We start from the raw sequence: 20,609 nt of genomic DNA, 5'->3' as shown, positions 1-20,609 counted from the left end.
CTGGTTGTGAAAGCAATGGTGACATCTGAAGATCTCAAATCCAGGGAGAATTAGAAAGTACCAGTAGACCTGTTTCATCCCATCACGCTACCACGAATCACCCCTCTTAAGAATGCTGTCTGTTTCCTTGGGACTTGTCCTGTTAGTTTCCACTTGGTATTAATGTCTCAAGTTTAGGAACCTAGAATCAGCTTGACACAAGGCAAACTAACCAATCTTAGAGATTTCCTGCACTCAGGGAGACCACGCGTCCTCTCTTGTTTGGGGAAAACTAAGAGAAGTTGCATAACTTCTGTCTGCACATTTGGCCTGTTTAACGGTGAGGATTTCATAGCACGACATACAGCTCGACAAAAATGTGTCTATGGTATTACAGTATTGACAGAAACAGGCCTAGAAGGCACGAGATGTCTGGGAGCCCACAATGCCCCAGGAGCCTTTACTCACTGGGCCTCTGTAAGAAAAGTGGAACGGAAGTTATGCTTTGGAGTTGCAGGAACTCCTGTGGTTCTCGTTGTGTGCTCTGTGTCATGACTGCGCCATAGAGGAGAGCTGAGTCTCCTTCCTCATTAACTCGTTATCTGGACGGGGCAGTGAGCACCTGCTGCCCTCCCTCCCCCCACCACGGCAGCCTCACTTAGTTGCAGTCAGAGGAGGACTGTTATCTTCTTCCTGTTTCAAGGGATGCCCTCTTTACCTTCTGTGACCTCTCCCTTAGTCTTCCAATCAGAACCAGTGGGGAAGTTGCGGTGTCCAGTCTTTCCTCGTTTAATATTCTGTTATCTTTGTGCCTCTGGGCTCAGCTGGGAGCTGCAGGAGGAGGAGGAAATGGATGATGCGTGTCAGGATTCTTTGGATGAAAAGTATTTGGCTCTTTCCAGTCACCATGACTTGTCTGACTCCTGCCACCCTCCCGACAGTCCCACCATCCCATCTGATGAGCATGAAATCTGCTCTCGTCTGGATGGAGCCCGTGAGTACTCTATTGGAAAGAGGACAAGCTCCGAATGGTCTCCCAGGTAGCCTCCATGTTCTTTGTGCTCACACCTCTGTCCGGGTACACAAATGTCTCTTTGATGGCAGGCCTTGGAGACCCATCTTGGTTTCAATCAGAATCTAGGACTCAGTTTTAAGCACACACATCAGGTGGGTCAGGTAGTTCGACACTCTTCCGAGTCCCAGGCCAAATCTCTGTCATCCCCGTTACCATGCCTGCTCCACTGCAAACAGCAGTCTCTGTCTCCTCTAAGTTGGTTTACCCTCAGTAGGGAGCCACCTAAGTGTCAAAAGATAAACACCTCTTGAATGTGTCTGGAAGTTTACCACCCAGGGCGTGGTGTGAACCCTGGCACCCTCCACCACTTGGAATAGCAAGAATCCTGTTCTCCAGGTGGCACCATAGATTCTTTGCTCTTTAGGAGTGATTAAATTCCATCCATCAGTCTAGTCTCGGTGTATAACTTCCTCCAAACCAACAGCAGCCAGCATACCTGATGGAGTAAGAGCTGAATCTTGCCACAGCCTTTCCAGAAAGCAACTAGATGAGCTCCTCATGACCTCGGGAAGAATATGTTGAACTCTTTGCCCAGGTTCAGGGAAGAGAACTTTGTTGTATTGATCTGCCAATTCAGAGACAGTCTGCCCTATGACTCAGGAAAGGAAGCCTCGTCCCTTTTCAGAAGACACAACCCGAGGCCTCCTGGAATATTCTGAGACTATCCTGTTCTCACGCTGAGAAGACTTATGTCCCTGGGTTGAAACAGGCCCCTGGGTTGGTAATGTGTCAAGAAGCAACTTTTTATGATGACTGGCCCTGTCCAAATTTATTTGCAGAAACTCAAAAAGATCAGAAGGATGAGGACAGAGATGAGCCAACAGCCCCCAGGTAACTGATAATCCTGGTTGTGAAAGCAATGGTGACATCTGAAGATCTCAAATCCAGGGAGAATTAGAAAGTACCAGTAGACCTGTTTCATCCCATCACGCTACCACGAATCACCCCTCTGAAGAATGCTGTCTGTTTCCTTGGGACTTGTCCTGTTAGTTTCCACTTGGTATTAATGTCTCAAGTTTAGGAACCTAGAATCAGCTTGACACAAGGCAAACTAACCAATCTTAGAGATTTCCTGCACTCAGGGAGACCACGCGTCCTCTCTTGTTTGGGGAAAACTAAGAGAAGTTGCATAACTTCTGTCTGCACATTTGGCCTGTTTAACGGTGAGGATTTCATAGCACGACATACAGCTCGACAAAAATGTGTCTATGGTATTACAGTATTGACAGAAACAGGCCTAGAAGGCACGAGATGTCTGGGAGCCCACAATGCCCCAGGAGCCTTTACTCACTGGGCCTCTGTAAGAAAAGTGGCACGGAAGTTATGCTTTGGAGTTGCAGGAACTCCTGTGGTTCTCGTTGTGTGCTCTGTGTCATGACTGCGCCATAGAGGAGAGCTGAGTCTCCTTCCTCATTAACTTGTTATCTGGACGGGGCAGTGAGCACCTGCTGCCCTCCCTCCCCCCACCACGGCAGCCTCACTTAGTTGCAGTCAGAGGAGGACTGTTATCTTCTTCCTGTTTCAAGGGATGCCCTCTTTACCTTCTGTGACCTCTCCCTTAGTCTTCCAATCAGAACCAGTGGGGAAGTTGCGGTGTCCAGTCTTTCCTCGTTTAATATTCTGTTATCTTTGTGCCTCTGGGCTCAGCTGGGAGCTGCAGGAGGAGGAGGAAATGGATGATGCGTGTCAGGATTCTTTGGATGAAAAGTATTTGGCTCTTTCCAGTCACCATGACTTGTCTGACTCCTGCCACCCTCCCGACAGTCCCACCATCCCATCTGATGAGCATGAAATCTGCTCTCGTCTGGATGGAGCCCGTGAGTACTCTATTGGAAAGAGGACAAGCTCCGAATGGTCTCCCAGGTAGCCTCCATGTTCTTTGTGCTCACACCTCTGTCCGGGTACACAAATGTCTCTTTGATGGCAGGCCTTGGAGACCCATCTTGGTTTCAATCAGAATCTAGGACTCAGTTTTAAGCACACACATCGGGTGGGTCAGGTAGTTCGACACTCTTCCGAGTCCCAGGCCAAATCTCTGTCATCCCCGTTACCATGCCTGCTCCACTGCAAACAGCAGTCTCTGTCTCCTCTAAGTTGGTTTACCCTCAGTAGGGAGCCACCTAAGTGTCAAAAGATAAACACCTCTTGAATGTGTCTGGAAGTTTACCACCCAGGGCGTGGTGTGAACCCTGGCACCCTCCACCACTTGGAATAGCAAGAATCCTGTTCTCCAGGTGGCACCATAGATTCTTTGCTCTTTAGGAGTGATTAAATTCCATCCATCAGTCTAGTCTCGGTGTATAACTTCCTCCAAACCAACAGCAGCCAGCATACCTGATGGAGTAAGAGCTGAATCTTGCCACAGCCTTTCCAGAAAGCAACTAGATGAGCTCCTCATGACCTCGGGAAGAATATGTTGAACTCTTTGCCCAGGTTCAGGGAAGAGAACTTTGTTGTATTGATCTGCCAATTCAGAGACAGTCTGCCCTATGACTCAGGAAAGGAAGCCTCGTCCCTTTTCAGAAGACACAACCCGAGGCCTCCTGGAATATTCTGAGACTATCCTGTTCTCACGCTGAGAAGACTTATGTCCCTGGGTTGAAACAGGCCCCTGGGTTGGTAATGTGTCAAGAAGCAACTTTTTATGATGACTGGCCCTGTCCAAATTTATTTGCAGAAACTCAAAAAGATCAGAAGGATGAGGACAGAGATGAGCCAACAGCCCCCAGGTAACTGATAATCCTGGTTGTGAAAGCAATGGTGACATCTGAAGATCTCAAATCCAGGGAGAATTAGAAAGTACCAGTAGACCTGTTTCATCCCATCACGCTACCACGAATCACCCCTCTTAAGAATGCTGTCTGTTTCCTTGGGACTTGTCCTGTAACAGTGAAGGATCAGAGGAGGGTAATGTGCAATCAAATGCAGAGGGTCTGGAAAGAACAAACGCAGAGGTCAAAAGTAGCTGCTTTCCTGAAGCAAGGAGGCACAAAACTGGCTGATTGTGCTGGTCTCCTCTACTTCCCCCATCTGGATCATCCATGTTCTTTGCAGCATGTGGTGTCTGTCTCACTCCCAGTGAGGTAACCAGGCCTAGAGACGTCCTGCCCCTTCAGACATGCCTTCTTCTCCTCCGGAGGGTCAAAACCCAGAGTCAGGTCCATACCTGCTCTCTGCATGTGGGCCTGAGCGTGTTGGCAGGTATTTCATGACAAGGAAAGTAACCAGACTAAATAAACATTCCTATTTTGCCTCAACCTTTAGAGAAGGAGGCCTAGAGGGACAAGATCTCTTCCAGTCTCCAGTGTCTCAGAAGCATGTTTTCACTGGGTCACTGTGTGTAAATCCAAAGGAAAGAAGAAAAAATGTGGTCCACCAAAAATGAGCAGATTTCTACTTGGAAGGCCTTTTGGGGATCTGTGTTCACCAAAATCTCTCTCAAACTGCTTATCATCTCTCATGACCCCATTTCCACTCAGGATCTTCTCTTCTCTCCCGCCTAGGAAATACCATTTCCTCATTCATGATCATGCACGAAAGCTGACCCGGATACGCCAGACATTACGGGAAGGAAGCGAGCTCTCCTGTCCTCCTCCATCAGGACCTCAGGGACCTCCTCACCCACAGTGACATTGGCAGAGACTGGGGACAGGGCTTCCAAGAACAACTGGCTGAGGGATCCAGGCTGGCAGAGCACCTTGTCCGCAAGCTTAGCCCAGGTAAGGCGGCCAGAAGCCCTGATTGCGCTGAGCCCCTCCAAGGTCCCTGGCTGACAAGAGCCTCGGCATCTCCCCTCATAATGCTTTCGCCAGCTGTCCTGGTGTCCACATCGCACTTGGAGCCATGACAGGACCACGACTGGCTGGGTGGGAGCAGAGGGGAGAAATGCACAGGGGGACGTCATAGTGCTCCAAGGGCCTGCTTCCGCCCTGAGGGACCGTGCCCTTTGGGGCAGGAGGCAGCCTCCACCTGGTGTCACAGCACACAAAGGAGGACGTGACAGGAGGCAGCTTGTTAGAGTGAAAAGAATCCTGGACTGAGCCAGAGCTCCTCGGGCTCTTGCCTGAGCTCTGGCTTTTATAGCTACAGGCGAGTACTTGATTTCTCCTTCCTGGATTTCCGTCTCCTCATCTGTAAAATGGGTCAAAAGATGTGTTGCCTGGTAGCTGTAACTACTAAAGGAGGGGATGCTCATGAATGTGCTTCAGAAAGGGATCATACTCCTAACTGTTTGGGATTTATTTGGTTATAATCTGAAAATCTTGGGGCAGATACGTTGATTTGTAACAGAACACTTTCCACAAGAATATTTTCCCCTCTTATGATATAAAAGCCAACATGCAGGTCCCCGTGAAGTCCCGGGATGTATGGAGGGGTGAGTCATGGGGTTTACTATCCTCCTTTTAGAGAAAGGAGTAGGGTCTATGTGGGGGTTCTGAGTGGACATAGAGTCACTGAGACTAGGGAACCAGCTTTGTGGAAGGAGGAGGAGAGAACTAGAGAGTCCAGAGGGAAACTGGACAACTACCCAATGACCTGGAGACAAAAGATATTTGATCTTTACCCAGTTAAACTCAGAGCACGCCATGATGGGGAGCCAGCAGATCAAGGACATTCTGCCTCATGGGTCAGGACACCATCCCAGGCCATTCCTTCAAAGTCACACATGGGGCTGTCAGTACAACTCTCTCAGTGTGTCCTGCCCTCATACACAGGTCATTGCTGTCCGTGCCCAGGCAGGCCTTTGTGTCTGTAGCGGGTGAAGGGGCACTATTTCATCTCTGTCTGGATTTTGTTTGCAGAAAACCTGGAAGACGATGACGAGGAGGAAGAACAAGAATCGCTGAGCCCCAGGTAACAGTGAATGAGGAGGGCTAATAAGCAAGGGTACAATGTGGGGAGAGCACCTGAAAGAAAGACCCTGAGGGCCAAATAGCCCCAGGGTTCACAGGCAAGGGGGAACCAGCACCGCCCCTGCTGCTGATTCCGCTCACTCCAGCAGCGATGGCAAAGCCCTTTGAACTAGGTTGTCTCTTGTCTTTGTGGTACTCGTGGCCTCGGTCTGACAAGGGGAACTAAGAACTCTCAGGGATTTCCTGCCCTGAAAGAAATCCCTTGTTCTCTCTTGGAAGGCTGAAACAAGGATGAGATGCATGTCTGCTTTCCCAACTGATGGCCTTAGGTCCTTCATAGGTATAGCATAGCCAGAAAGGATCTAGACAAAATTAAATGAAAAAAAAAACATAACAGGTCACAGTATTGACAGAAAATGGCCTAGAAGGCACAAGATCTCTGGGAGTCCACGATGCCTCCGAGGCCTGCATTCGCTGGGCTGCCATATGTAGATTCAACACAATGTATTCACAAACTGGAAGCCATTGTATAGGTCTCCGAGTGTGATGCGACTGTCTTACAGGGAGAGCGCAGCCCCGACACCCTCACTGTGGGTCCAGTGCACTGAGCACGTTCTGCTCACTCTCGTTCTCTCTCTCTCCCTCTCTCCTGTTCCAGGACAGCCAGGCTTTGCCCCAGTCCCTTGGACCCTACCCTTCAATCAAAACCAGCTGGGACACTGTGGTGTCTAATCCTTCTTGATCTCTTGTTTTCTCTTCCCTCTCTCACCAGTCTGGAGAGGGAGCTGCTGGAGAAGGAGATTGTGAATGAAATCCTTCCAGATCCATCAGGCGAACATAATTCGACTCCTTCCAGTCCTCATGATCTGTCTGCCTCTGGGGAACCCCTCAGAAGCACTGCCTTTCTGTGTGATGAGCCTCAAGTCAGATTGACTCTGGAGGCAGCCAGTGAGTACTCCCATTAGAAAGCAGATAAATCCAAGTGGTCTCCCAGTTAGCCTCCATATTTTTTAAGCTCACCACGGCTGGCCAGGTAGAGAGATACTTTCTGCAGGCTCTTGGACCGAGTTTTAAGTACAGATTTCAGGAGGGCTTGGGAGCTGTGCTGTCACCCTAGTCCCTAGCTATGTCCCTCTAAGCCTGTCCCCTCAGTGGCATCTGCAAGCCATTTTTCCCCCAGGTGGGAAGAGAGAAGGGATCATGACCACCTCACAGCCAGCACTACAGCAGGAGCACAGTAGGTATCTGTCCGACCTCTTTTCTTAAGATGACACATCTCATCTCCTGCAGTGTTTCTGCTAATTGCATTTCCTGAGCAGTGTCTCCCACGCCTCTCTGGCTATCCACACGTGGAACAGTTTTACTCAATTATTCTGGAGGTCTGTTCTCATGATTTGGGGGTTAAAGCTGATGCTCTACTTCCTCTGGGGTGACTACCTCCTCTGAAGATTTAAAAACGAGATCCTGGACGCCGCATCCTGCCTGTGCCCCTTGGTTTCAATGAAGCCAGAGCTCTGGCTCTGGTTTCCCCTCCTCCATAAATGGCCATGAGTTTCATCCTTTGTGTAGGCTCAGTGACTTCTTCCATGTGTGGGTTAGAGCTTCAAGCATGAGGCACGTCTTAGTGTTCTAATCTCATGGAAATGTCAACAACCAGTGTGCCTGATAGGACCCTCGTCTAACTTATGAGCAAAGAAGAACATGAGGCCACAGGACAGAAGGACTACAAAGGCCAAGGGAGGAGTCTGCATGTGTAGAGCTGGACCTTGATGAGAACAGGACTTCTGGGTGATTGGATTATTCAGACGTTTGATTGTGTGGAGAGGACAGGATCAGGAGAAGCACAGAAGGAGATTCATGGATCCAGGTGTCAAGGATGAGAGTCTCATAGAGTGTGTTGTCAGATGTACATGGTAACACCATCCAAAATGAGATTTTTACGAAACATTTAAAACAAACATTGGTGGCAATGAGGATGTGCAGAGGGGAGGAGAAAGGGGAACCCACAGTGGTGTGGAGAAGGCCCTGGGGGTTATGATCCGCCTTAGCCTGACCTGGACTGGTCTGAGGCTATTTCAGGTCTTTGGTTAGCCCTCTTTCTGAGAATAGATTTTCATTTCACAGAAGAAATTGAAACCTGTTGGATTAGGGACTAAAGCCCAGACCCCCGGAAGAGTGTGTAACATAAGGAGTGTGCAGCATATCACGTCCCTGAAGAACCACACAAAGCCTGATGCCGTAGCACCTCTGGCCCCTTAAGTTTCTTATAAGGGTCTCAGACCTCTACTACATTACTTACAGCTGCTACTACCTGCCCCCACCCCTTGCCCACCAAGTGGCAAAAGAATATATATATGTGTGAGTGGGAGGAGGGCAGCCAAAACTTACAGAAAAGGAAGGTCAAAAGGCTCCAGAACTTTGCAAAGACTCCAAACTTGGTCTACAGTTTGCCAACTCCCTTCTTACTGGAAACAGAAGCCTTGGGACCATACTTCTTTCCCTTCCTCTGATATTCTTCTGGGTAGACACCAGCAACTCTTTCTCCCCCATGTCCTGAGTCCTCTTTAGAACCTTCTCTGTAGGCTCCTGCACTAAGGTTACTAGTAAGAGAGTAATAGGCATGACCTCATCTGCCCATGCAAAGCCCTCTGGACTCCCAATCAGTGGGTGATTGTCCACTTCAGGGCCACTGCAGCCTGGGCACCTGCCATCTCGGCCTCCCCAGGCACACACGTCATGGCGACATCTCTTTCACACATGAAGTCTGAGTTTGTTTCCTGAGACCACTGACAAGCAGGGACTTCTGAAATGAGTGGTCTGGGAGAGCTTAGCGACGGGAAACTCGGATTGGTCCTACTGAAACCACTTCTTGTTTCAGCTCCTTCCTGGGAGGCTTGTCAGCAAGGGCCTTTGAGTGGAAACTTGAGTTTCCAAAGGACAGAGATGCAAACTTCACAAGCACCGCTGGAGCCAAGCAGCTGGGGGAGCAATTATCTGGGGCTGCAGCTGGACCAGTTCCATTGCGGGGATGGCAAAGCCACGCTTGGTCTTTCCTTCACCACCTGGAGCTTTGCAGCCAACAGTGTTTCCCCAAACCGAGGTTCAGTCTTCCAAGGTAAGAAAGAAAAGAAGAATAGGAAGCTCTAGTCCACGTGTTGGGCGTCACAGGGTTGCGGGAGGCGACAATGGGGCCTCTCCCGTGCTCGCTTCAGGTCAGGTTGAAAGCCGTGAGGCTCTGAGAGAGCGAGGTGGTGAGAGCCTGGGCTTTAGGATCAGCTCTGCCCCAGGTCCCGGGTTTGCATCTTACTGGCTGTTTCCCTTGGCCAGGTTGTTTAATCTCTTAGGTATTTACATCCCAATTCCCTCATCTGAATCCCCTGAGAATTAGGTCTGCATTCCATACTCTTACTCATACTGCGTTAATACTACTGGGAGTATTAGGACATATAATTCTTCATGTCTGGAATTTCAATAAAATTCTTTGATAACAACTATGAATATGTCAAATCTACCCCCGTATCTTTCTGGTGCTTTAACACTTACAAAATGATTCTGCGTGCCTTGTTCCGTCTGATGCAGAGCAGTCTTGATGGTCTCCACTCTCTCTGGACCCCATCTTCCCTTCTCTGTCAGAAAGGCACGTTTGCCCATTTTCCCCTCGTCTTCAGGATCCATCATCAGGCCAGTTTTCCTGTTAGGTGCCCCCAGTAACACTGCCGTAGACACACTCAGTCCCCATGGAAACACTGGCGCACGGCTCAGTCTCCTCCTTATTCTTCACTTTTTTCCCCTCTGTTTCATGGAAAGGGCCACCTTCATCCTTAAAGTGCACAAGTCAGTCTCTTTTAGGAGACTCGATTTAATTCACCATCTCTACTCATCTCTAAGTCCATGTCCTCAGTGTTTTTCTCCTCAGGATCCTGAGGGGTTGCTTACAACTGAGCTTCCAGACCCTGACATAGGTTTCCTCTGGGTCTGCTCCTCCTCACCCTCCACCACTCTCAGCATCTCCTCCTGGGCCCTGAGGGCTGCCTGGTGCTCATCCTTGAGGTGACGGTGTCCTCTGAGGAAGGAGGAGAGACCCATGTTCTCAAGCGGAGGTGGGGCAACAAGGAGCACCCTGTCGCTGTCGCTCGTGGACAGGTCCTACAGAAAGTCTCAGTGAGGGTCAGGGGAGGCGGAGCCCTGACAAGTGCCGTCAGATCTTGGGCTGTTGAGTTGTCTTCTCACCCTCTAGCCTTTCTTTCCTTCTCCTTGGCTTCCCCAATCCCAGCCAAGACTCAGCCTCACTGGCCTAGTCGCTCTCTTCCTGCTCACTTTCCACAGGGGCCTGAGGAGGAAACCAGGCTCCACGCCAGGTTTTTGGCCAACGATAGACTTCTTAGTCCATTCAGGCTGCTGGCACAAAAATTCCATTGACTGGGTGACATAGAAACCGCAGAAATTTATTTATTGGAGTTCTGGAGGCTGAGAGGTGCAACATCACGGCGCTGGCACCTTCGAGGTTTGGGGAGAGCCCCCGTCCTGGTTGACAGGGACTCTCTATTAGCGCCATCCTCACGTGCTGGAAGGGATAAGGGAGCTCCGTGGGGTCTCCTTTATGAGGGCACTAATCCAATTCACGAGGGACGTGCCGCCCAAAGGCCCCACCTTGAAACACCATCACACTGGGGATCCGGTTTCCACAGAGGAATTTGGGGGACGCTAAGCGATCCTTCTCCGGAGATTCCATCAATGCTCTTTGTGTTATCCTCACCGTCCTCCTCCTGGTGTTCCACGGGTCATCTGTTTCTCGCCACAGGCTTTCTCCTTCTTCTTGCACTTCTAAATCTTTTCCAATTTCAACTGACCAGAATAGTGATTAGAATGTCATATTCAATCCTCCAAATCACTATTTATTCATCTGTTCCATCAGAGAAAAAAACACATATGCATAGATGTATCTTGTATGTCACACATTCTGTGTATTTTGTGTGTACTTTGTATAGGGTTCATATATGACATATATATATGCAAGTTTTGTAAACTCCCCTGCTTTCACCCTCCCCCAGTTTTTTCTCTCCTATGTTTTCCCCTGCACTCTGGTTCTAGTTGATGTCTACAATCTCCTTCCTGCCAGTAGGACAACCTCTGTCCGTGTGATTTTCCTTCCCTTTGTCTTCTCTACTGAGACACTGTCTTTATCAATTCTGTTTTTCTTGATATCTTTTGGCAAATGGGAGTGTGTTTGCCTCCTGACCATCTCATCACCACTGAGCACTGTAAGAAAGATCGACAAAAAAGAAAATCTTCACTGTCTGCATTGGCTTCACCTCACCCCCACGGACTTTCAGATGGCCATTGTTGTTCGAGCCACTTTCCTTATTCGATGTCGCTCTCGGGTGGGGAGTAAGTCACTGTGGGTCGTGAATAACTGTGGATCCTGTTGGCTGTGGTTTTCTTTCAGAGCTGGGTTTGGACGCATCCCTCAGGATGAAGACCCCTCCCACGCTGAAGGGTGATGCTCTTGAATGTTCGGATGCCAGCAAGCAGGGGTGTCAAGTCATTGGTCACATTGATGCCTCAACTGTCATCCAACAGAGGATTCTCAAAAGAAAACTGCGGCTCAGCAAGTGGAGACTAGCATGCAGATTCCCTGGCCTTCAAGCTTAGGGTCCAGAGGTGAGCCCATCCGGGGCTCTCAGATGCACTTATTCCTCAGTGCTGTCTGTCTAAGCTTATAGCTCAGTCTGCTGCTCTTTTTTCTCTCCCTTGTTTGTTCTGTTCAACATCTGGTGCTACCTCTGTCGGGTCTCACCTCTGTCCTCCGTGGGGGCTGCCACTGTGCCAGGCCCTTCCATCTCCGTCTCCTGTGTGCACTCTGACCTCTGCTGTGTTTCCACTGCCGCTGTCCTGATATTCCCTCTCACCTTTCTTCTTAGTCAAGGGGAAGCCCAGCCCCATGGTCCTCCTCATCACAAAGCATCTTTGAGCCACTGAACACATTGCGCTTTGTCTGAAATCACACACTTTCTTGGCTTCTTTGCCTTCCCTCCCCTGCTTCCCCCAACTCCACTGCCTCTTGCTTCTGGGAGCATTGTCCAAATGGATCACTTGCACATGGATATTCCTCCTGTATGTGTTAGGGAACCCGACCTAGGCCAACCCTTAACCCTGGACTTCTCCATGTGAATAGGAAGTGTTGGAACTGAGGAGAAAGAGCCCCGGTTATAAAAACTAAATGAGTGGCTGGGTCATGACCATGTGGTTGAGTTCACGCGCTCTGCTTCAGCAGCCCAGGGTTTTCCCGGTTCAGATCCTGGGCACAGACATAGCACTGCTCATCAGGCCATGCTGAGGCAGCTCCCACAGCGCAAAACTAGAAGGACCCACAACTGGAACATACAACCATGTCCTGTGGGGCTTTAAGGAGGAGAAGAAGAAAACAAAAAAGATTAGCAACAGATATTAGCTCAGGGCAAATCTTTAAAAAGTAAAAACCTCACTGAGAGCCTGGGTGGGGGTGCTGGACTGGCCTGGTGTCGGGTTTCTCCTCAGCCCTTGGCTGGTCTGCATGGGGCTTCCAGGGACCGAGTGTCCCCACCTCAGGGCCTCTGGGACTGGCAGTAGTACTGCCATGTAATAAGCAACTGGGGACTTTTATTTAGATGAATGCCTTGACCTCACAACTCAAGATTCTCATTGAAATGGTGTGGGGTGGGGTTTGGGCTTCAGTATTTTTAGAAAGCTCTCAAGTGGTTTTTATGCAGCTAGAGATAAGAAGAACCCTTTGTCTCCTATGACCTCAGGTTCAGCATAGAAATGTGCCAAACATGTCAGTGCTTCATTGAAATGTCTGAGTATCCATCAGTCCTTGATGGAATTGTATTCCTCTCTCAACTGTACTATCTGTACAAAATGCCAGAAAATCAAGAAGAAAAAGAGGTAGATGAATGGATTAGACTTACAAGAACTCTACTTGGAAAAGACTTTCTCCAACTTTTTAGAATACAAGATAAAATGAGAAATAAACATTACATTGAAACCCGGTTTACAGATAACAATACCTTCCTAATACAAATAACAGAATTTAGTACTTTCTTAATTTTTTTTCTCTTATTCTTTCTTTTCTTTTTTTGGTGAGGAAGATTGGCCCTGAGCTAAGATCTGAAGTTCTTCCTTTTTCCTTGAAGAAGATTGTAGCTGAGCTAACATCTGTGCCAATCTTCCTCTATTTTGTATGTGGGAGTCTGCCACAGAATGGCTTGATGAGTGGGGTGTCTGTCCATGCCTGGGATCTGAACCCGGGAACCCCGGGCCACCCAAGCAGAGGGTGCAAACTTAACCACTATGTCACCACGCCAGTCCCTTCTTTCATATTTATCATGTAAAATGTGAAGCTCACAGTCCGTCAAATTGAAATCAAGTCCAATGGGTTTGGCGCTACAGTTGGAAAATTTTACTATTGATCAATTTTGGTCAGTAAGTAAAATCCTCAAAGAGAACCATTATATTCATTCCCCTAAAGAAAATATAATAGTAAATAAATTGGACGTTAGGAAAAAGAGTTAGGTTTATGCTTCTTTATGCCATTCTTAACACCAAGGTGGATTACAAAGGAATATTTTACAAAAGAGAAATGTTGTGGGAGTGAAAGGAGGGTGGAAGAAAATTAGAACCAGTTGCCTTCTGCATCCCCTTCAGAGACTTTCTGGTCTAGACGTTGAGAATATTCCTAGCAATGCCCTAAGGTGTATCCTGGTGTGGTCAATCAACAGGAGCTGAAGGAAAATGAGTGCGTCCATGGTTATACTCCTTGCTGTTTTTTTGCTAATTCCATTGTGCGTTTCCCCTTGTGGGGTTCTTCCTCAGGCCCTCGGGAGAATATTTCTCTGTAAAGACTTACTCTCGTCCAGCCAAGGTGACCCAACAGTATCTACTTCCTGTCGACACCTCCGGACTGGAGCCTTTCCTCTCACCTTCCCCGAAATGGACACAAAGGGAGAGGCCTGAGTTCTGGCCCCAGGGTTGTCAATAACAGCTCAGGCGGCTTTAGTAGGCCTGAGCCCCCTGGCATCCCCACTCCTCATCTGCAGAAGGTGGAAGTGGATTTGGATATATTCTGAGGTCCCTGTAGGCTCTTCCATGCCGGACCTCTTCCCATCGCCTGCCCTTCCTCCTCAGAGTGCTGGGACAGAGAGAGAAAGAGGGCGTGCCTCTCTGCCAAGGGTCCTCTCCCTCCGACAGCAGTCTGTTTCTGAATGTGTGATGGATGCTGAGCACATCCCTCCCTGGGAGGTGTGAGACAACCATCCCTTTGCTCCAGACGAACGGGATTCAGGAGTGAAGTGGCTGCTGAGGACAGGGTGGTGGGGATCTGGCTAGGGCTCTGCAGCAGCTCTGAGCTCGGACGTCACCAGCTCCCGGTGGGCGAGGACAGGGCTCCCTGGATCCCGCACCGCAGACTGGATGGAAGTTTAGGGAGGTTCTTCTTCTAACTTTGGATCTCCCTTCCCTTCAGCTCCTCCTCCCAGTAGGAGCTCAGCTTGCTCCTGGCCTCTGTCACCATGTAGCCAGCCCTCCAGGCTCAGCTCGCAGCAGGACCTGACAAAGACTCACACTGGCTTGTTTTTTCTCTCTCTCTCAGATACCAAGGACTTCCAAAACCAAGAAAATAAGAAACCCCATTATGCACAGTCGCTTTTCCACTTGATGCAACACATCTAAAACAGCCAATCCAGCTCCAGCCCAAACAGAACACCAGAGGGCTCCTTTGCTGAGAATCCACATCACAAGCACAAACCACTCTCCACGATGTTTACTCCAAAAGCCTGCTTCGATGGGAGCAATCCCAGCCCCTCAGCCTCCAGTTGTGGGACATCGCAAAGGAGCCCAATGCCTAGATGCACACACGGTTCTGAGAGACCTTACCCCTCGCTCCTCTCCATTCCCATCCCCTACGTAACCAGAATCAGGAGCAAGTGGGCAAAGACAACGTGTCGATCCGGACGTTCTTTGCCACCAGCAGGGCTGTGCTAGGAGCAGACAGCAGTAACCGCGCAGTGTTCTTGCTGAGAATGTGCAGGCTGAATTTCATCATGAGGTCGTTATCAGACAGCTGCAGAACGTAGACCATTGAACAAGACAACTGACCTTTCTTCCAACAGTCAGTGCCACCACAAAGACGACGACCACAAAGAGGAGAAGATCTTTCGCTTCCTAAGGACTGAAAGGATTATGTTATTGTGTTTTTTTAGTCCTTTGGGACCAAAAATATCTCCTCACCTTTTGTGGCTGTCTGTGGTGGTGGTGACGTGGCCTGGTTTGCCGGGGACAGGTCAGTCGTCTGGCTCAGTGAGTGACTCTGAAGTTGTCTGACCGTTTCCTCCTGATGAAATTCAGAATCAGCCTTCTTCCAAGAACACTGTACAGTTAGTTTCTGCTGTGAGCGTCCCAGCGCAGCCCCCTGGAGACCAAGGATGTCCAGTTTATCCACCACCGTTACTGTGTGACTAGCATTGGTCACTTTGTTCTGGAGGCCACGAGATCAGTTCATTGTGAAGAGGCCTTTTTTTTCTTTCTATCATTAGCAATTTGGTGAGTGGTACTTTGAGAGTGTATGAATATCCTCTTCTCTAAAGATCTTTCTCCAAAATTTTTACCATCATTAATGAGCCCTGCTGTGTGTCACTTATCGTATTCCTGTTAGTACACTGGACATTTTCTAATTTCGTCATTCCTCTATACTTGTAGCTGCTGGCACAGTGCTGTGGAAAAGAACTTACCCTCCCCCTTTCATACCATTAAAGTTTCTGTTGTGACTATCACTGTGGACTCGTGAATTTTTTACATGCATTAGCATAATCCATTATACTCAGGATTGATTTTGTTGGGTATGGATTTAAGTCAATAGAAATCTTCTTGTTCCTCCTGTTCATACTTATGTGCTAAAGCTTCCCCCATGAATCACATTTCCTCAGTCATCTCTTATCGGGTAGAGTTGGTCCCTCAAAGACTTCCTGTGATGGAATCAGGACTCCCCGGGGGTTGCATGTTTAACTGTTTAACTCTCTTGTTCTGCTGCCTCATGCAGGGGACAGCTTGGCGGAATGTAAAGGACTTGCCCACAATGACTCTTATTCACCTTTTAAAAAACATTGTCTTGCTCTGTATGGTCTGCTGAGATGAGGATGTAAATCCATTTTCTCCCAGTTGTGTGTGAATTGGCTTTGAGGGGTGGGAACTTAGGGAATGTCTGGAACTTGAGAGGAATTTGTTTTTCTTTCAAGTCTTTTGGTTCTAAGAGGATAGAACTTGGAGTTGACCATTCCCATCTTCTCCCCAGGAATCTATGATTTTCTCTCTGATCCTGTCTCATTATCTTTTCTTTGCTTTTGTTCTGCTTGATACTTACTTTATTCAATGTCTCTTATAATTTTGAACAAATATGTTGCCCTTATGAACCTTGCCATTTAGCCTTTTTTCAGAGAGTTTTCTTTTTCTTCATTTTTTTCCTTGGTTCTGCCAATTCTAACTTCTCATTTCCCGTTTCGTACCCAGTTCTCTTTGAGTATTTCTTATGTGAAGTTTTGTTTCTTCGTATCCACAAATGCTTTGTCAGGAACATTGAATTCAGTTCAGGATGTCATTTTACAGTGATCCTATGTTTGCTCATTGCTTTTGAGGGGAATTGTTTCATGAGCTGAACTCTTTGACTCTCGAGTTCTGGTTTTTTCTTGTGTCACCTTAGAACACCTGTCTGCTACATGATTTTCCCATTAACATGCTTAGGTTTACTGAACGAGAAACAAACATTCTATCTAGGAACGGATGAGTGATTGGTTTGGCTTAGTCCATTTCTTAGGTCTGGATCTCTCTCTTGGTGCAAGTCATCTAAGAGACATGAGGTTTGGGGATAGGTGGGCTGTGTCTTCTGGATTTAGGGAATCTAGGGCCTGCAACGTCTCCTCTAGGCTGCCACGTGTGGCAGTCAAGACCCCGGCAGCTCCCGCTGGTTCTCCTTGCTGTGCCAGATGCCGTAGACAAAATACACCACAAGTCCTAAGGAGTAGTAAGCCTGAGGGGCAGGTCCCAGCCCAGCTTCCCTGCTTGCCCTCCTCCTGCAGCCAACCCAGGGTCCCAGCCTGATCCCTACTCACCAATCAGCAGCCAGACGGAGAAGCGCAGCCAGGTCAGGGAGCTCAGATGTAGCATGGAAGACGTTGAGGAGGATGCTCGGGGCTGGAATCAGGGGCACCATGGGAACCTGAGGGGGCAAGGGCAGGGCTGCTGGGCTGCAGGGAAGGGCTCTGGGCCAGGGCCTGATTTCTTGGGAGTCCACAGAGACTTTCTTCACCTGTGGAGGTTCCAGAGACAAGGGCCCACTCGCCATGTCAAAGAGGGGGATGGGTGCTGGCCGCCCCCACTCCGTGAACCCTGGTGTATCCTGCCACGGCAGAGGAGGAAGGGGCGGAGGGAGCTGGCTGGGCTGAGAGTGAGGGGTGCTGGCTGGAGGAAGTACCTGAAAGGCATCCTGCCGGCGCTGTTGCTGGTGGGCCCCCAGGACGAGGAGACTGAGCAGAAACACGACGGAGCTGAGCAGGAGCAGCAGGGTGTGGCCCCAGGGTGGGAGGTACAGGGCCGACTTCCCAAAGACCAGCACGCAGTGAGTGATGGCTGACACCACCAGGACACGGAGTGCCCAGGCCACAGCGACTCCAGGTCTGCATCCACTCATGAAGCCAAGGAAGGGCCTCAGGGCTGGTCGCAGCTGCCCAGGCTCAGGGGCTGAGGGCTGCTCAGTGTCCTCCAGCCGTCTGTGTCCTGAGGAGTCCTCATACCCCTCAGCCACAGAGCCAGGGCTGACTGAGCCCAAGGGACTAGATGGAGGAGACTTTTGGAAGCGTAGCACAATAATGCTGGTGTCACAACAGGGCGGGTGACCAGGGTGCCAATGGACAGGAACTGGATCAGTGCCTCAAGGTCCAGCAGCACCGCCAAGAGAGGCATGAGCAACCCGAACACCAGGATGCCCACTATGGGCACCTGTGTGCGAGGGTGCACACGGGTAAATACCTGGAAGAAGAGCCCGTCAGTGGCCATGGCATATACGATGCGTGGCACAGCAAAGAGAATGTTGAACAGGACAGTGGTCATGCCTATGGCAGAGGGTGGGAGACCAGTCAGCATGGTGGACAAGCCCACCTGTGGTCGCTGATCGGGACAGACATGGGTGGCCCCTTGGTAACAGGGGCATAGAGTTTATCCTGGGCTCTCAGAGTGAGCCTGAGTGTAGGTAGGGTACTGAACTGTTCCTCCCCACCACCCAGGAATGGGACAGCCCAGTTCAGGTGACAGACCCACTGGAGAATCTGATGAAGGCTGAGTCCTTCCACCAGGAAAGGACCTGGCAGCACATGCCCAGAACTGACATTCTGTGTACGATTGGGAGGGGTGGTGAGCAGGTCCCTCCCAAAAAGCCTGGGGTGGCGAGTCTAATCACTAGCACCTTCCTGGGCCCAGGACACAACTGGGAACACAGGCCCAGATGGAGATGTCGTCTTGGGAGGCTATGGGCAGGGCCCCACCACCCTGTCCTCTCCCACCTTACCCCCAAAGGCCCCTCTCCCCGCAGACAGCGCCAGCCGCCACGATGAAGCCCGCCCAGCTGTAGCCCCGCTGGTAGATGGCATCAGCGAGTGCCCAGTCAGGGTCTAGGTTGTGCCTGGGCACCATGAGGGTGAGCACAGTGGAGGCGAGGATGTTAGTACCAGCCACCAGGCCAACTGAGATGGCGATGGCCATAGGCACAGCTCGCTTGGGGTTCTGGCCCTCCTCGCTGGAGGCAGCTAAGCGATAGCGCCAAAGCCCACGAAGGCATAGAAGCAGGTGGCAGCACCAGCCATGATGCCAGAGAAGCCAAACGGCGCAAAGCCGCCCTCCTCAGTGCTCCAGTTCTCCGGATGGGCCAGGACAAACCTCAGGGTGACGATGAAGAGGATGACAACCAAGCTGATGGCAGAGAAGGTGCAGTTGAGCCAGGAAGAGATGTGGACTCCACAGTAGACAAATGCGGAGGCCAAAAGTATGACTCCAGCAGCCAAGAAGTCCGGGTACTGGGCCAGGAACGGCACCTGCCAGCTGCCCACATGGGCCATGGTGAAGCTGCGGATGCGGTGGCCGAAGATGGCGTCCAGGTGAGCTGCTCCAGGTGCGGGCCATGGCAATCCCACCAATGAGACACTGGATGAGCAATATCCAGCCAATGAGGAAGGCCCACAGTTCACCCATGAACACATAGGTGAACAAATAGGAAGCGCCCTTGCGGGGCACACGTGCTGCCAACTCCACGTAGCATCAGGCTGCCAGCAGGGAGGCCATGACAGCTACACTGAAAGACACGAGCACCGCAGGGCCGGCCATCTCCTTGGCCACAGTGCCCGTGAGCATGTAGAGGCCCAAGCCCATCGTGACACCCATGCCCAGCAGGATCAGATCCAGCACTGTCAGGTGGCGCTGCTGCGACATCTCCGTGGTGGACTCCTCCAGTGGCTCCAGCCGGTTCAGCTTCTGGCAGAAGCGCGCAGGGCTGGCGGTGCTGGGCAGTCCCCAGGCCATGGTGGGCAGCTGAGAGGAGCACCAAGCCGGCTGCTGGCACCTACGAGGGCGAGAGGAGTGACAGGCTGCCCCGATGGATCCTGACCAGCCTTCAGTCATTGCTCTGACCCTGCCCTAGAGACCGAAGCGTTGAACCACTGGCTGCCCGGAGGGCTGGATGAGGCAGGGTCAGGGTCACAGGGAAGCATGGAGACTGCTTGGCCTGCCTCCGGGGCAAGGGAGGGAGCCTGGTGGAGGGGGACCTGGGCATGTTTGGTAGGGGCCCTGAGGGTGGGGAGGGTGCCGCCCAGGGAGCCCGGCTAGGAACCGCTCCAGTGGTCTGGGATCCCAGGGCAGGGTGGAAACCAGAGGCTTCCAGGGAGCTGGGCCAGGGCTCCAGGACCCAGAACACAAGTGACTCTGTGGGCCCGGGGTGCAGTTAGAGATGTTCATCCCCCCATCCCCCACCCTGCCAGGCTGGTATATCAGCTCACCCCTCTGGGAGTGGGTGGCACCCTGGGTTCTGTGCCTGTCCCGGTACCCAGAGATGCCTGGAGTCAGTTCTGTAGTGCCACTGCCCACTGATACCAGATCCTTTGCCTTTTCTCTCACCTGAATCTGTCCCCATAAGCGTTGCTGTGACTCACCTGCTGTCACTGCCACGGAGTCCCTCTGTGCCGAGGGCCTGCCCAAACCCCTGAGCGCCAGATCAGCACTGAGCCTTACGTCATGGTGACACAGGCATTCAGCCCACCCTACCCAATACTTCACACGGTCAAGACCAGAGTTCCCCAGGTTCTAGGGAAGCCTAACTACTGTGCCTGGTTCACAGATAAGGACACCCAAGCCACCAGGTAACTGACTAGCCTAGGTCACTGGGGTGGTTTTAGGAGGCCTGTGGAGGTGAAGGTCCAAGTCAGGGAGTTGGGGGGGGGATTGGACCCCACCCGCTTTCCACTGCTGCAGACACCCTCCTTGATCCCTCATCCCAACACAGGTACTCCACCAGCTGGGCACCATCCAGGCCCCTCCACACTGGGAGCTGTGGGGCTGTCGGCGTCAGGCAAGACGCTGATAAGACGAGGGTATGAACCTGGCTGAGAGGCCCTGGGCAGCACCTGACCTCT

At 50.7% G+C, this 20,609-nt stretch overlaps 1 protein-coding gene and 1 pseudogene across 1 annotated transcript in view; one reads left to right on the top strand and one right to left on the bottom strand.

Annotated features, from left to right (window-relative positions):
* The window catches only part of LOC103544891 (putative NBPF family member NBPF7), a 34,213-nt gene extending 18,500 nt beyond the window's left edge, over window positions 1-15,713 (top strand). The window contains exons 14-23 of the mRNA XM_070626985.1: window positions 804-973; window positions 1,834-1,885; window positions 2,702-2,871; window positions 3,732-4,233; window positions 4,558-4,773; window positions 5,857-5,908; window positions 6,680-6,855; window positions 8,786-9,022; window positions 11,354-11,568; window positions 14,534-15,713. Coding sequence (XP_070483086.1) covers window positions 804-973; window positions 1,834-1,885; window positions 2,702-2,871; window positions 3,732-3,787 — 448 coding nt within the window. The 3' untranslated portion in view covers window positions 3,788-4,233; window positions 4,558-4,773; window positions 5,857-5,908; ... (2 more) ...; window positions 11,354-11,568; window positions 14,534-15,713. The remainder of the gene's footprint in view (window positions 1-803; window positions 974-1,833; window positions 1,886-2,701; window positions 2,872-3,731; window positions 4,234-4,557; window positions 4,774-5,856; window positions 5,909-6,679; window positions 6,856-8,785; window positions 9,023-11,353; window positions 11,569-14,533) is intronic.
* LOC103545189 (cationic amino acid transporter 4-like) overlaps window positions 5,621-20,609 on the bottom strand; it is a 32,690-nt pseudogene continuing 17,701 nt past the window's right edge.

Source organism: Equus przewalskii, chromosome 7 (assembly GCF_037783145.1).
Source record: "Equus przewalskii isolate Varuska chromosome 7, EquPr2, whole genome shotgun sequence".
In the NCBI taxonomy this organism is placed as follows: domain Eukaryota; kingdom Metazoa; phylum Chordata; class Mammalia; order Perissodactyla; family Equidae; genus Equus; species Equus przewalskii.
This window is presented reverse-complemented; position numbering and strand designations above follow the sequence as displayed.